The 14,953-nt window shown below is 36.4% G+C and overlaps 4 protein-coding genes across 4 annotated transcripts; 1 reads left to right on the top strand and 3 right to left on the bottom strand.

Moving 5' to 3' along the window:
- Nucleotides 1-2,310: 2,310 nt before the first annotated feature.
- On the bottom strand, nucleotides 2,311-2,715 carry CBG18121 (the record flags this gene model as incomplete). The annotated part of the gene is made up of 2 exons (XM_002642114.1): nucleotides 2,311-2,406; nucleotides 2,452-2,715. 2 exons carry the CDS (start codon nucleotides 2,713-2,715, stop codon nucleotides 2,311-2,313), a joined length of 360 nt encoding a protein of 119 aa, XP_002642160.1.
- Nucleotides 2,716-2,912: 197 nt separating this feature from the next.
- Nucleotides 2,913-4,710, top strand: Cbr-ess-2 (the record flags this gene model as incomplete). Its single annotated transcript, XM_002642115.1, has 5 exons — nucleotides 2,913-3,113; nucleotides 3,164-3,421; nucleotides 3,472-3,645; nucleotides 3,698-4,293; nucleotides 4,344-4,710. The coding sequence occupies 5 exons, from the start codon at nucleotides 2,913-2,915 to the stop codon at nucleotides 4,708-4,710; spliced, it is 1,596 nt and encodes a 531-aa protein (XP_002642161.1).
- Nucleotides 4,711-5,048: 338 nt separating this feature from the next.
- On the bottom strand, nucleotides 5,049-5,921 carry CBG18123 (the record flags this gene model as incomplete). The annotated part of the gene is made up of 4 exons (XM_002642116.1): nucleotides 5,049-5,204; nucleotides 5,256-5,440; nucleotides 5,621-5,734; nucleotides 5,837-5,921. The coding sequence occupies 4 exons, from the start codon at nucleotides 5,919-5,921 to the stop codon at nucleotides 5,049-5,051; spliced, it is 540 nt and encodes a 179-aa protein (XP_002642162.1).
- A 173-nt stretch (nucleotides 5,922-6,094) lies between these two features.
- Nucleotides 6,095-7,967, bottom strand: CBG18124 (the record flags this gene model as incomplete). The annotated part of the gene is made up of 5 exons (XM_045243917.1): nucleotides 6,095-6,213; nucleotides 7,066-7,162; nucleotides 7,208-7,300; nucleotides 7,668-7,752; nucleotides 7,798-7,967. The coding sequence occupies 5 exons, from the start codon at nucleotides 7,965-7,967 to the stop codon at nucleotides 6,095-6,097; spliced, it is 564 nt and encodes a 187-aa protein (XP_045096392.1).
- Between the last annotated feature and the right edge of the window lie 6,986 nt (nucleotides 7,968-14,953).

The raw sequence follows: 14,953 nt of genomic DNA, 5'->3' as shown, positions 1-14,953 counted from the left end.
CTGTTTTTGCGTTTTCGAGATTTGTTTGTCGATTTTTCACAATTTTTTTGCGCTTTTTTGAGAGGAAAGTGGAATTTCATACTTTAAAATTCGGTGCTGACAAATTCCGATATTTTGAAAACCGGAATATTCCTAATTTCTGAAATTTTCAGAGCCAGAATGTTCCGAAATTCGGAATTTTCGACATTCCGAAAAATATCGCTCATTCCAAACATCAGTAACTCTACTACTTTCATCTCAGTGATTTTCTCAAAATCCAGATGAAGCTCAAATTTGAAATTTTAAATCCAAAACTACCAAGTTGAGAGTTAGTGTTGAGGACAACCACCATTCCACAGATTTAGAGAAAAAGGAGTGGGGTGTCGTTTGAAGTGTAGGCTTTTCTCCTCAGTGTTTGCGCCCCTCCGCACCCAGTTAGAGACGGTAGAAAAAGGGAAAACCCGAGGAGCTACTTGAAAATGTCTTGTGTTGGGAGGATGAAAGAAAAGCAAAACTTATGAGATATCAGCTATACTCTCAGTCAGCACATCACTTTATATATGACAGTAGTATGTGTTGCTCTATTGACTATGACTCAATTTTCTTGTTTTTTGATTTTCGATGAACTGTAAAATATTTATTTGAATCGTTTTTATTTCGGTTTGTGAGCTAGAAATTATCTTCTTACAATTAATATCATCCTGAAAAAGAACTGTTATCTTCTAAGTGCGAGTGGAATCTAAATTAGGAAGACTGTCGATCTAGATTTAAGAGTGTACAATCTGTGCGATTGATCTCGCCAGTATTAAGTTTCTTCTCTAATTCGAAAAACAATTGTTTTCAAGATTATTTAGCTCAATATCTCACTATTTTTCATCAAATCCAGTTCGAAGATAAGCTCCAGCCACTTTTAAAACTTTTTATCATCTTATCATCTATTTAAAAAAGATCAATAGACGAGTAAACGGACTGGTGCTAAGAGTGCCCAACAAACAAACAGTCATACCCTGTATCAGATTTTTTCTGTAATGCTATTTTTGATTTAGCAAAGGATCTTCTCAGTCTCTTCAGATTTTTCTAGTTTTGAGGACCACTTGCAGTGTTTTTTAAGTGATAAGACCTGTCAACGGCGATTGAACCCCCAGTGTGTGACAAGTAATTCCGCTCGAGACCCGCTAGAGAGACTTTCGCGTGCGCCTTTGACATACAGTATTTCAAAAGTCTAATTCCTGAAAAAAAATCAGCAAAAACCCGATCGGAAGTCGATTCCGAAACAAAGCTTCGGAAATATTCTAGTCGAAATTTCATTCCGAAAAAAATCTTCGGAATTCCGTTCCGAAAATTTATAGCTTGGCTTAGAAAATAACATTTCTAAAGACACTAGCCGATATCAGTTACAGACATGAGCGGAATAAAATTTTTGAAAATCCGGAAGAAGGAATAAGGAATAAGGAACAAAAATTAAAAATCAGGAATAGGGAATAAGGAATCAAAATTGAAAAACCCGGAAGAAGGGATAAGGAATAAGGAATAGAAAGAACACCCGGAATAAGGAAGAAGGAATAAGGAATACGGAACAAAATTTTAAAAAAAAGCCGAATGTTTTTTGAAATTTTTGATAAAACATATAAAATAGGAATTCAGGCTTCATTAAACGACTTTTTAAGTGGTAGTTTAGGTTTAGAAAGCGTTTTTTTTAATTTTAAATTTCAAACTTTTAATTGTTCGAACTATCCGGAAGAATAAGAAAAAATCAGGAATGAGGAATAAGGAATAAGGAATAAAAATTGAAAAACCCGGAAGAAGGAATAAGGAATAAGGAATAAAATAAACACCCGGAACAAGGAAGAACGAATAAGGAATAAGGAATTCCGCTCATGTCTGATCATTCACAATTGTATTGAAAAATACTTTCAACGAAATATCTGTCGATAAATAAGGTAATTTATCGCCAAGCGACGGGAATTCAAACAAAAACGAGTCTGCAGCATCATCATAAACGTCGGCCGGCTGAAGACTTTCTACGTTATTACCATATTTAAGCCGCGGACATCATGCTGTCTCTTGAACCGAAACACAGCAATGGTTTTAAGTGGAAATGGAAAAAAGGAAGAGAATATTTCAAGCTGTCCGAAAGAACATCCGAACATCCACCAAAAGAAAAAAGAAAACGACGAGTGTTCGAGGATTGAGGATAGGATGTGAGCAAATAAACATTTCGCAATACACTACTGTAATGCATAGAAACAAGAAACATCACAAAACAAGGGAAACAACTTTTATAAATAACAAAATGAAAATTACTATAGTAAGAAAAAGAAAAAAACTATATTATTGGCTATATTTGTCAGGAGATCCACTGGATCCGAAGCATTGCGTCCGTGTCACACATTCCATAAAAGATAGCAGTTCTTTGCCACAAGCTCCCTGAAAAAATCTGAGAAATAATTGAGATTTCTATAAATCGGTTACCTGTTCCATCTGATCTTCACTGCTGCTTTTCTGGCAAGTGATTACTTCCCGAAATTCAAAACCACACGGACTCGCAACAAGGTGTCCTACGCAATGGCATTCGAAATTCACTTTACCATCGGCAGTTTCCGGTCCCGGATTGTTGCTAGGGTAGATTTCAGCAGGGTCCGTACTGGCAAGTTTTTGGAGGTATTCATCTTTGATATCTTGCCAGTACTCATTGGCGCTGATTCGCACAACTTCTTCATTTTTGGGCGACGACATTTCAGCTTTCTTGTTTTCCCTGTTCCGGAAAAAAATACGGTATTTATTTGAATCACGATTTTGTCCACGAGGAGTACACTGGTCGGGTCCTAGGCCACGGCCATCGGTAGCAGCACGCGCAACGACACTCCGCACTTTCGCAACGAATTTCTAGAATTGTTTTCTCCTCTACTTATTTCAGTTAATCCTAGTCTAAAATGTCTTCGTTTGATAAAATTGATGAAAAGGCGAAGCTTATTGTTCCGAAATCGACCAACGAAGGAAAAGTGGTGAAAGTCTCGCAAAAGACCTTGGCTAGCAAGAAACATGAGCGACAAGTGGTTCCCGAGGAGAAGTACATCGCTGGACTCGATAAAATAATAGAAAAAGACTATTTTCCACAATTGAAAAAAATGCAGGTGTTTAATCAATGAATTTGAATGTTTAACGCTTATATTAATCGTTACAGGCTCAGAAAGAGTATCTCGAAGCTGTTGCCAAAAAAGATATTACTAAAATCAAGGAGCTCCAAATGAAATACTGCAGTACGGGAAGCATTCGTACGGACAGAACCTCAATCAACCCTCCTACCACACGCTCAACAACTTCTGAAGCTCCCTACGACGAGCAGTTCGATTCTGAAACTCCTGGCCCATCTTCTAATTCTGGAAAACATGATTGGATGCAAAGTCCCATGCCATTTGCAAACGAAGAGGGAGATAATGAGGTGAGCTTTCATTATTAGTGGTGCTAATTATCGTTTGGCAAGATTTACAGGCAATAAACAAAAAACGACGGAAAAAGAATCAGGAGACATTGACATCTTATTTGAATAAATATACTTCTGAAGATAATGCCTCATTTGAAGAATTGGCAAAAGTCATGAGAGAACGAGAAGATGCTAGAAGACCGTGGGTTTATAAAGCAGAAGAGGAGCACAACAAGAATTTGGTAAGCAAATAATCCTAAATTTTTTACCGTCATTTTTTACCAAATTTTTTAGGTGGTTCGACAAGCTATTGCTGCTGAAGCAGATGTACAACTCGCTTTGAAACATGCCGTCGACTCCGATGACAACCGACCATTGCACCTTGATAACTGGAAGTACAAGGCTTGGAATACCGTTCTATTTAATCCAGAAGGAGCAGCATTGACACCCGCCGAGCAAGCGGAAGCTGCAAAAAGACAAAAGACTGAAATAAATAGAAAAGGAACACGGTTTCCAGATAGTGGAAGATTGAAACCGAGTGATGAGGCGATGACCAGAGCGGCTGTCAGTCATGCTCTTGCAAATGCTGGAAAAGTTGACTTTTTGGGAAACGAAGTGACACCTGCAAATTCATTCAAGCTTCTGGAAACACCGAATCCAAATCCGGATGACATGGACTCCCCGCTTATGACATGGGGAGAAATCGATGGAACTCCATTCCGTCTTGATGCGCCTGATGTAACAGAACACACTTTACCTGACGCTGCACCAATTTTCAAAATACCGGAAATGCCTTACCGCGAGAAAATTGCTCAATCAATGAATGATTCAATTGCTGCCAAATATCGAGACAAACGGAAAGTTGCAATTAAAGCAGCCGAAGGAGCACAGTGAGTATTTCAATTTATTCAGTTTCAACAGTATGAATTTGAATTTTCAGTCGAACACCAGGATTTGGATCGAAGCGTGTCTCCGATAAACTTGCTCAACTTTCTCCGGCAGCTCAGAAACTTGCCACGAAGAAGCTTGGTCTCAAAATGATACCCGTCCATAGATCTCCATTTGCTTCACCAAAAATAGGATCCGCCTGGTCTAGGTCTTCCGATTCTAAACGTTCTGAAACACCTGGTTCTGCCTGGAGTCGTGGATCGGGCACTCCAGGGTCTTCGTGGAGTCAAGGAGCAAGAACTCCCGGGACGCCTGGAATCGAGTCGATGATTCGGAAACCTCGAAGAGAAGACGACGACGGTGCTGGCCCATCTAGACCCTCCGTTGCTGGCCGTGCACAAGCAGGAGATTTCTTTTAATTTAGTTATTATAAATTTATTCTCATCTAGTTACAGTGTTTTACAGTTGCAAGTTTTTGTAATTTTCGTCACCTATATGTTCTATTATCACGTGTCTCATTCCTTTCCGGTATGAAAATCCTGTCAATCAGAGATAAAACTTTAGCAATTGTTTATTAGTGAGCACCAGAAATTTTTAGATTGAAAGAAGAAAATTATAGAAAAAGGCATTTAGAAGGTTGACTTGACCCGTTTTGTAGATTGTTTTTTTCTAAAAAATTTTGAAGCACTTTGAAGCTGTTTTGGGGTGCAAACTGTGAGCAGAAGTCATGGTAATGATAATAAGAACAACGGAAAAATTAGGAAAGTCTGTGAAGTCCAGTTGGAAGTTTGTGAGGCTGGACATAATTAGCTGGAAGCATTCCCCATTGAAGCGTTCTTTGAACTGTTCCAGTCATCCATCCATCGTCAATCTTTTCGCAATTCACAATAATATCGCCTTCTAGGAAGGAAATCTGCAAGAAATTTGTTTTTTTTAAATCTAATGTTTAGAAATTAAAATATACCTCATCTTTATCAGCAGCAGAATAATCATAAATCGCTTTTACAGCGAAACCAGCTTTTCCAGTTGGCGAAACAGCGCTTTGCGGGGAGGAAAGTGTCGAATGAGGGGATGTTGAAGAGACGGAAGACGGTGGAGCTCCTGCAAAATCCGCACAAAATCTTGCTGGTCCTTTATCCACTTGATTCTCTGCAACAATTGGTTAATAGAAAGAAAGCAATTCAAAAATGTTTAGGTATAAAATGTCCAATTCCATAAGACCGAAAGAAAAGACCATTGTTCGGAAAACATGCATTTCAGAGTGCGTTCCAAAGAAACAACTGGCTCAAAAGCAATCAAAGCCAAAAGAAAAATTAAAAATGCTCTTACTCAAATATCCCAATTTTTCGGAATTTCTTGGTTGATTCGCAGCCGTTCCCCATTGCCCATTCATTGGATCATAATCAGCGATACTTCCAATCGTTTTTTGGGGTATTGGTGAAACTGAAAGCGAAATAAAAGGGAACCATTCAGCGGTACACAACATAAGCCTATCAAAGTGCGCTATACTGAATCAGCATTCTCGCTCTACCGATAATTACCAACCTGCTCCTCCTTGTTCTGTCGAGTAGATCAAATGAGAGTTGGCTGCGACGGCTTGAGTTGGAGCAGAATAGGTTTGATGATTCATTGGAGAAATTGGGGCTGAAAAGAAAAAGAAAATAGGTTAGTGGTAAAGGAAAAAGTAAGTGGAAAAGAGCAAGGACGGGCAGGGGCATGAAACATAAAAGTTTGTGTGCATTTTATTTATTGAGTTAAGTTTCGAGAAAAAACATAAAGTAAAGATGTAAACTGAACGATTTTTTAGGCTTTCACAGTTTTGGCAGATGCCGGTCCTTTCTTGAAATTCGATTGGACAGCTTTCGGCTTTTGGTCATTTACTGGAGGAGTTGGAGTGGATTGAATGGGTTGTTCAACAACACCTGAAGGCGTTTTAAGTTTCAGAAAATGATATAGAAAACTGACAGAGATACAGTAATCCAAGTTTTCGAAAAACCGCGGATGTCGTATTCCCCGAGACAAAGATATGACACAAAAAGAAGAAGTGATAGAAGAAAATAGAAACATTAGAAGATTCGCAGTAAAAAAGCTATTTTAAAACCTGAGACACATTAGAATATCCAGAATAAAATGAGGTAGAAGAAAGTAACAAAAAAAATCTGATCTAAACAAATCATCCAAGAATCAAACAAGATCTACAGTATTTACTCTATTTAAAGTCCACCCAATTCGTCAAGTTTGAGATCAATTATCTCGATTTATGTTAAAGATATCAAATATTTGCCAACTGATAAAATATTGGTGATATTGCGATAAATAAATTGTCAATTGACAAATCTTTGATATCTTTCACGGTAATCAAGATATTTGAGCTCAAAGTTGACGGTTTGGATGGGCTTGTGTTAGAGGAAGTGTGGTAACTATCTGGGATAAACAATAACAGGGATTTGCCAATAATCATCGTCTTCTTCGCCTTCTACTTCCACGTCTTCCAGTTTGACGAATTCTTCTTCCTTTTCGTCCTTTTCTTCTTCTTCTTCTCCACAATCAGAATCCGCATTGCTTCCAACTCCAATTCCATAAACAACTCCTCCATTTCCAGTGACCAGGACTAGTTGTGTAAAAAATAAAGCGATACAAAAGACATTAAGCAAAATGAAAATAATATAAGAATCGGAAAATTATTGCTGCCCGTGCGACACAAAACCAAAAAATGGACTTTAATATATTTTCGGACAATGAGACAGGACAGAAAAATGGAAAAAATAGCTTACTTGGTGTTGGGTTTGGCGAGATTTCCTCCTTTGGACGACTCTCTTCTTGACGAGCTTTTTGGCCAAGAACTCCGTGATAGGAAACATTGGATTGGACCTGGAAAAGTTTCAGAATTCTACGGAACGGGTCGTTTTTAGAAACCTGAGTATTTTTCTTCAGTCTTTCAAGTTCCGGATCATCGGCGATTTCGATCTTGGTCCCCTTCATTTTTTCGTACTCGGCGTGGTATTTGATCTGTAATTTGAACAGGGCTTTTTTAAATTTAGTAGAGAATACAAGTACCGTAAAACCTGTAGTGAGGCAAACTGCGAACTTTGAGCCAATTTATCTCGATTTCTGCGAGAGATATAGAAAAGTTGTCAACTGATAAATTTTTCATCATAATACTTCAAACGTTTCATCAGTTGACAATTTTTTGATATCTTGCAACGAGCCAAGAAAAATTAGCTCAAAGTTGACATTGTGGGGCTCTTATGTTACAGGTTTTACGGTTACTTATATTACATTTTTTGAAATTCTCGTCATCTACAGTAACTTTTTGAATTGAAAAAAAATGTGATCCTTGTTTTGAAAAAGATATTCTAGAATACAAGCAACTCACATTACTCTGATTCTTGGTATTTTCAGCGATTCTTCTCATTTCCGGAGTATCCGCTACCACAGAAGCGACAGTTTTTGGATAGTGTCTGTAAACTATCAGATTCAAAACATAAGTTTTTTTAGAAACTTACGGGTCACAATAAGGTTTCTTATCATATCCCTTGTAGTTTTTCATTGAAAGTGTCATTCCACACACCGTACATTTGAAGCATCCTTTATGCCAGACTTTATCCAAACATTTCAGTTCTTCAATTGGATAGACTGTCTTCCCACAGTCCTCACGAGCACATTTTTTGCTCATTTTCAAAAGGTTCTGAAAATATTGAAATTGAAAAGATTCTGATGAGTTTAGCAGGTACCGTAAACCTGTAATAGAAGGGTTCCCACAATGTCATATTTAAGCTTAATTATCTCAATTTCTATGCAAGTCATCAAAGATTGTGTCAACTGACAAAATATTTCTGATATTATGATAAACCATTTATCAATTGACAACTTTTTCAAATCTTTGACAGGAACCGAGAAAAATTGGCTCAAAGTTTAAAGTTAAGGAGCCCTTCTATTACAGGTTTTACGCTAAAGAATACGTTTAAGAAGGCATGATGCTTGACCAATTGTATAATAAAAACAAAGCGAACGGAGGAATGAAAAGAATGAAGTTCGAATTAGGTTAGCCCAAAGTTTTACCTTGACGGATGGTTGAGTTGGGTAAATGGCATGAATCAAGAGATAATTACAAATTAGGACACCCAGACACACAGAGTAAACAGATAGAAACGGTTGGGTTGGGGGATAGAAGAAGTATGACGAATAGACAGAGAGAAGAAGAACGAAGAGAGAGACAAAAAAATGTATGAGTAAAAGAAAACGAGGCGCGAAAACGAACGAGCGGATAGAGAGAAGGGTCGGGAAGGGGGATAGTGGTGATTGTACAAAGATTTTTTTTGGGTTGGACAGAACAAAAAATTGGAAAAAGAAGATAAAGAGAGAAGGAAAGTGTTATTTATTCATGAGCCGACAAGACACTACACACTTCTCCTCACACATTTGTGCACACATTCATACACTTTCGCTCACAATCACCCGGGAGGTTTATCAGAAAAGGTTGGTGATTATAAGAGAAAGAAGGACAATCTTTTATTGATTTTGATTCGCGGATTCTTTCCTAAAAAATTTCTGAAGTGCTATAAAGAAGTAGCCAATATTTTGATGGAATTCGGCAGAAACTGTCTAACCCGAAATTTTGGAAAAGTTAGTGATAATAGGTTGAAAATTTGAATTTTTGATAAACGTATTATTCAAAGGTAACATTAAACTAGAGTTCTCAATTTGTCGAGTTTCCGAATTCTAGAATTTTCAAAATTAAAAATTTCTGAACTTTCCAACTTTTGAACTTCTGAATTGTTAAATTGAAAAGTTCTAAAATTCAAAAACTCAAAAATGAAAACTTCGGAAAAGAGTTCCCAAATTTGAAAATTTTCGAAATTCCAGATTTTCGGACTTCGAGATTTCTGAGTTTGAGAATTTCAGATTTTAAGAAACTTTTTTGATTTTTTTTTACAAAATTCAAAATCAGAAAAATCAAGAAAATTACGAAACTCTGTAAAATTTCACAAAAACAATTTCATCAAGATTTCCTAATCATGTGAAATTTAGAATGACTCATCATGTATTGTTTAGAGTATGAAATCATCAATATGAAACATCATAAACACTTTAATAGAACTCCACCTCACTAACCTTCAATTTCAAGAACTCTAACCTTCAATTTTGAGCTAATTCATCTCGGTCCCCGTGAAAGATATAAAAAATATGTCAACTGATAAAATCTTTACTAATAACAATCGCCAAATTCTGTGTGTGAGTGTGTGTGTCCGTTTGTTCCCGTATCACCTTCCCTAACGAAGTCCAGAATAAACCAAATTTTCCCAAATTTTCACAGATAACCCGAAATAGCAGCTAGATGATGCCCGAATATTTAATCTTTCGAAATTTTGTGTCTGACGTATTCTAGAGACATTCTTCTATTTCTACAGTGCAAATTTTTAGAAAAATATTGAAGAAATATTCACGTCATTTCCGTCTGACTTCCCAAATTTTTTTCTTATCCACGCTATATTTGAGAAAAAAGAATTTTTGTGGAAATATTCTTTTAGTATGGATTTTAAAGATTTGAAAGGAAGAAAAAATTCTGAAACAGTGTAGAAGAAAGAAAATAAAAGGAAAAAAAAGAAAGAAAAAGAATGCGAGGGAAAATGACACGGCCCTTTCTGATCAATCGATTTTTCAGAATTCAGAATAATTTTTAAAATTTCCGAACTTATTTTCACATCTTTCGAATTTCGGAATATATAAATTTCTGAGATCTTATTCACAGAATATGCCAAAAAATTTCAAAGTTTCAGATTTTCCAACACTTCAGGTTTTCAATTTTCGGAATGTCTAAATTTTCGAAATTTAGAGTTTTCGAATTCTGAAATCTACATTTCCGATTTTCCGAAGTTCCAAACACTTTTCGACGAGAAAGTGTTTCGAAAAGTTGAATTTCTGAATTTCTAATTTTTCAGGTTCTCAAATTCTCGATTCTAAACTTTTTCGAAATTCTATAAATTTTGCGGACAGGCCAGCCCGGCATTTAGTAAGTATGCAAAAACCTGAATTTTCCGATTCCTTAAAATTTGATATACCAAATTTTGGGCATTTGACACATACAGATTGAAACACTTTTCTAGATTTCAAAATTAATGTTTTCCTACATCTGATTTTTAAAAATTTACTAATCTCTGAACTTGCGAGTGTCTTACTTTTTCAATTTCCGGATTTTCTTACTGCCGACTTTCCGAATTCTAGGAATTCTAAATAACCAAAATATCGAATTTCGAAATTCCCTAACAGACCATGAAAAAATAGGCCTCTGGAAAAATGACAAAACCTGTCTATAAGACAACGGTTACTGTAAGCGGGAGCTAGGAGGCTCAGCCCGAAGGGGCGCAAACCGACTGTTTTTCAAAATTCGAAAATTTCGAAATTCAGAATTTTCGGAGACCAGAAAGTTTAGTAAACCTGACATTTAGTTATCCAAAATTTGAAACTTTAGGAAACCGGGAGTTCACATACTCCGGATTTCAGGACATAAAAACTCAATAGTTTGGAAATTTGGAAAATTTGGGAAATCAAATATTCCTCAAAGAAAATTGATAGTATGCATTTCACAAATTTCACAAACTTTCACAAATTTTGGTGAATTCGGAAACTCGGAAACTCGAAAATTTTTAAATTAAAAATTAAATTGTAAGATACAGAAAGCGGAAGTCAGGAGGTTGAGCCCCCGACAGGGGGCGTAAACCGACTGGTGTTTATCATAATATCACAGTTATTTTGTTGGTTGACCTCTTTTTGATATCTTTTACAGAAAATTAGATATATAGGCTCAAACTTGGCAATGTAAGAGCGCCTTCTTTTACAGGTTTTCCGGTACCTCGAATAATTTTTTTAGTTGAATTTTGAATTTTACTTCTAAAGCCTCGATTCGTTTCTAAATGGAAATATCTAAAAAGAAAAACCCATTATCTGAAAGTTCAAGAGACAGACGATGACCTCTATCCATTTCTCAAAGAAACGACTACTCGAATGGGTACTGAAGAAAAAAGAGGGGAATAGAAAGTACTAGCCGTTTTGAGAGGGCTCATTTTCGAAAAAAGTAGTTTTGAGTTTAAAATAGCGGCGGTCATAAGAAGGAAGACTCGAGCAGCTCTCCAGGAGCCAGAAGCGACGGAAAGCGATGTGTAAAGTGAACACTCTGGAAGCATCGGAGAGAGAGTCGTATACAACATCATGATGCATCATAGGAAATTTCGAAAAAAAATAAGTTTTGATATTGAATTGAAAGCCATGGAAGAGAAAATGGAATGAAAACTATACTGCAGGAGAAAGATGATGGTAAACAAAAAATGAAAAGAAAACGAATGAAACGGATGAGCAGTTTGGAGAACCTTCTTTTTTAAAGAATGGACAAATGATTCATGGTTGAATTCACATTCAACTGATTTTTGTGGATATATTGATATGCCGCGAAAAAGTGAATTGATTAGAATAATTGAAAACCGGTCGATTTGATTCATCCTCTGGTTTCTTCTTCTTCTTTTTCTCGGATGAAAAAGCCAAGGAATTGTGAGAATTTTCTTGAGACAAAACAGAGACGATTGCGGGGGCAGTATTGAGGGAAAGAAGAGGAGAATGAAGGCAGGTTGCCTCCTGCTGGTCACTCGTTCTGTTGTAATACAAGAAGCAGAAGAAGAAGAAGCTGGAGGATGAGAAATAAAGAAAAATAAGGAAGAAGGAATGAAATCCGGGGATGGATTAGCTATGAAGAAAGGATTCGGAAATTTTTTGCATGGTCCCGAATCCCAGAATATTTGTTTTTTGGTTAAAAAATATACTTGGGACCACATTGAGGAATCAGATCAAAACTTTTGTTCCTTTGAAACGCTTCCAATCAAAGCTCCCGAATTATTTTTACTTTTTCATACACCGTAAAACCTATAATAAAAGATCCCTTAGCTTTTAACTTTACGCCAATTTATCTTGATTCATGTGAAAGATATGAAATAGTCATCAACTGATAAATTGTTTATCATGATATCACAGACATTTTATCAGGAACGGAGATGATTGAGCTCAAACTGGACAGTGTGAAGGCCCTTCTGTTAAAGGTTTTACGGTATATGATTACAGTTCTGTGACCTACAAATTGTGTTTAGAAACCTAGAATAACATTTTTCCATATTGACCTAAAACTATAAAAAAGAGAGTGCCAATAAGATAATGTTCTCACAACGGAAAGTGAATTATGATTGAAAATGAAATGTGATATGTATTCGTTTCGTTTCCGTTACTGCCTTCCTCCCCCTCAAGACACACTGGTAAACATTTGAAAAAGAATGTAATACTGAGTAGACACTAAGAAGAAGAAGAAGCAGGAAAAGAAGGCGGACTCCAGAGATTCCGTTTCACACTCTCCCATTGTGATGGGGATGATGATGATGATTCGGAGCGGCGGAACTAATGTGTGTATTGTTGTTACTTTTCGACCAAAGGAACAAGTTAGTGGATAGAGCAGATGAAATAAGTTTTTTGAGCTAACCGCTTGATACCGTAAAACCTTTAATTGAAGAAAAAAATGTCTCTTTTGAGCCAATTTATCTCGGCTCTTGTCCGAGATATAAAAAAGTTATCAACAGATTTCTGATATCTCATATAGGAATCGAGATAATTGAGCTCAAACTTGACAATGTAGGCCCTTCTATTACAGGTTATAGGGTATATTATACAAAACTCGTAGCTCTGTATGCAAAACTTTGCAAAACTCGTAGCTCTGAACGAGAAAAGATCGTGGGCTTGGCCAACAGTACCCATAACGAAAACCACAGTAACCTAAAACTTTCCGACCTGTTTTCTCGATTACTTTTCTACAATTTTTGTGTAGATAACCTCGAAAAAAGTCCGAAAATAAAATATGTTTTCTGAATCCAAAAAAAAATGCCGGAAAAAGGACGAAAATCGAGAAAAATAGAAAGTCACTAGTATTTGATAATTACGGTAGTTCGGCCGTGGCTGTCAGATTTTCTCTTCCACGGCTCAGATTTTTGCATACCAGCTATCTTGTTCGAAAAACAGTGCTTACACTAACACTTAGGATCCAAAAATCCAGAAATTAAAAAAAAATTTCAAAACCCTTCGTTCTCAAGTCCTAATTTACAAATGGAACCTTATATAAAACACTACTCACTAGCAAAATGAAGGCAATAAATGGAAAGAAACAAGACGAGACTGGGGTTAGTTGAGCTTGGGCGACAAGAAGAATGAAAAAATCGGTTGTGCCCTTTGAATTCCATTTGGTAAAGAAGAAGAAGAATAAGAAGTGGACGACAACTGACGTTTTGTGTGAGAGCAAATGAAATGAGTCAGAATAGAGATTCACACTAAAGAGTTTGTGTATAGATATTCGGAAACAAAGAAAAAGATTATAATCATACTTGTAACGGGTCGGGACGGGCTGGGCTTTTTCCCGAATTTCGGAGGCCCGGCCCGGCCCGGCGGGCCTGTCATTCCACAAGTTTTGAAAATTTCAAAAAACACATGAGGGGGGACCCTTATGTGATAGTTTTCGATCAAAAAATTTTTTTCGAGTTTTTTTTTGATATTTTTTGATCAAACAGACAAATAATTCAAAAAAGCACAAAAAAATATAGAAAATTGTATTGAGAGCTCAAAATTCGGTTCAAAATGACAAAATTTTTGCTACCGGGCCTTCGGGGCCGGGCCGGGCGCTCCTCCCGGAATTTTACAAGTATTATTATAATGAAATATGGGGGTTACAGTAGGAGAGATATTGGAGATGAGTCAGAATGGAAACATTTGAAAATTTTTCAATACATAAAGTTTTAGAAGATCTTCTCCAAAGCAACGACCCCACGATTCTGTGTTCATCAGACCAGAAGTGGCCTGATCGTGTAGAGGAATGGTATTTACAGTAAATCGAAGCATGATTATGAAACAACATTCTTCAAATCATAAATCATACATCAGAATGTGTAAAAAAACATTTCAAAAAGAGAATAGTCGCTTATTTATTCCGAATCTATTTCAATATCCGTTTTTCTCTACATTCTTTCCGCATGAGAAAACCCTGTGGCTTTCTTACCAGAAAACAATCCTATTTCTTTTTATCTGCAAAGCACATCTTCAAGAAAAAAATCTAAAAATTGAAAAATGTTTTCGAATGAGATGATAACATTTAAAAAAAAACTTTTCTGCCCCCATACCGAAAGTACTAGTCAATGTGTCTGTGTCTCTTCCCTCTCTCTATATCTCTCATTTTCATCTTTTTTGTTTCCGAAAGATTTGTCCTTCGGATGAGGATTGTCTTGGGAAAATAACCTTGACACATTGCCTCAACTTGACATGTTTTTTCATTGTCAAAAGCTTTTTTATTCAGAGTACTGAACCAAAAATTATGATTGCGAAATTACTGTAGATTTAAAGGCGCAAGCCGCTCGGTGAAAAGTTTTATCGAAAGTTTTGCAAAAAAAATGTCGAAAGATTTTTTTATTTTCTTTTTTTTTTTAATATCATAACTTTTTAGCTTCTTGTCCTTTTTTTCGTACTGCGAACATTGTACTTTCCACCCTTTCACCGTATGCGGAAATGGACTCCCACTGATAACTATTCTCCCACTGATAACTATAACAAGAAATCATTCATCATTTCAGATTGTCTCACCTAAAA

The sequence above is a fragment of the Caenorhabditis briggsae genome (genome assembly GCF_000004555.2).
Source record: "Caenorhabditis briggsae complete genome, chrIII, whole genome shotgun sequence".
Lineage (NCBI taxonomy): Eukaryota > Metazoa > Nematoda > Chromadorea > Rhabditida > Rhabditidae > Caenorhabditis > Caenorhabditis briggsae.
Note: the sequence above shows the minus strand (reverse complement) of the source record. Positions and strands in the feature narration are given on the sequence as shown.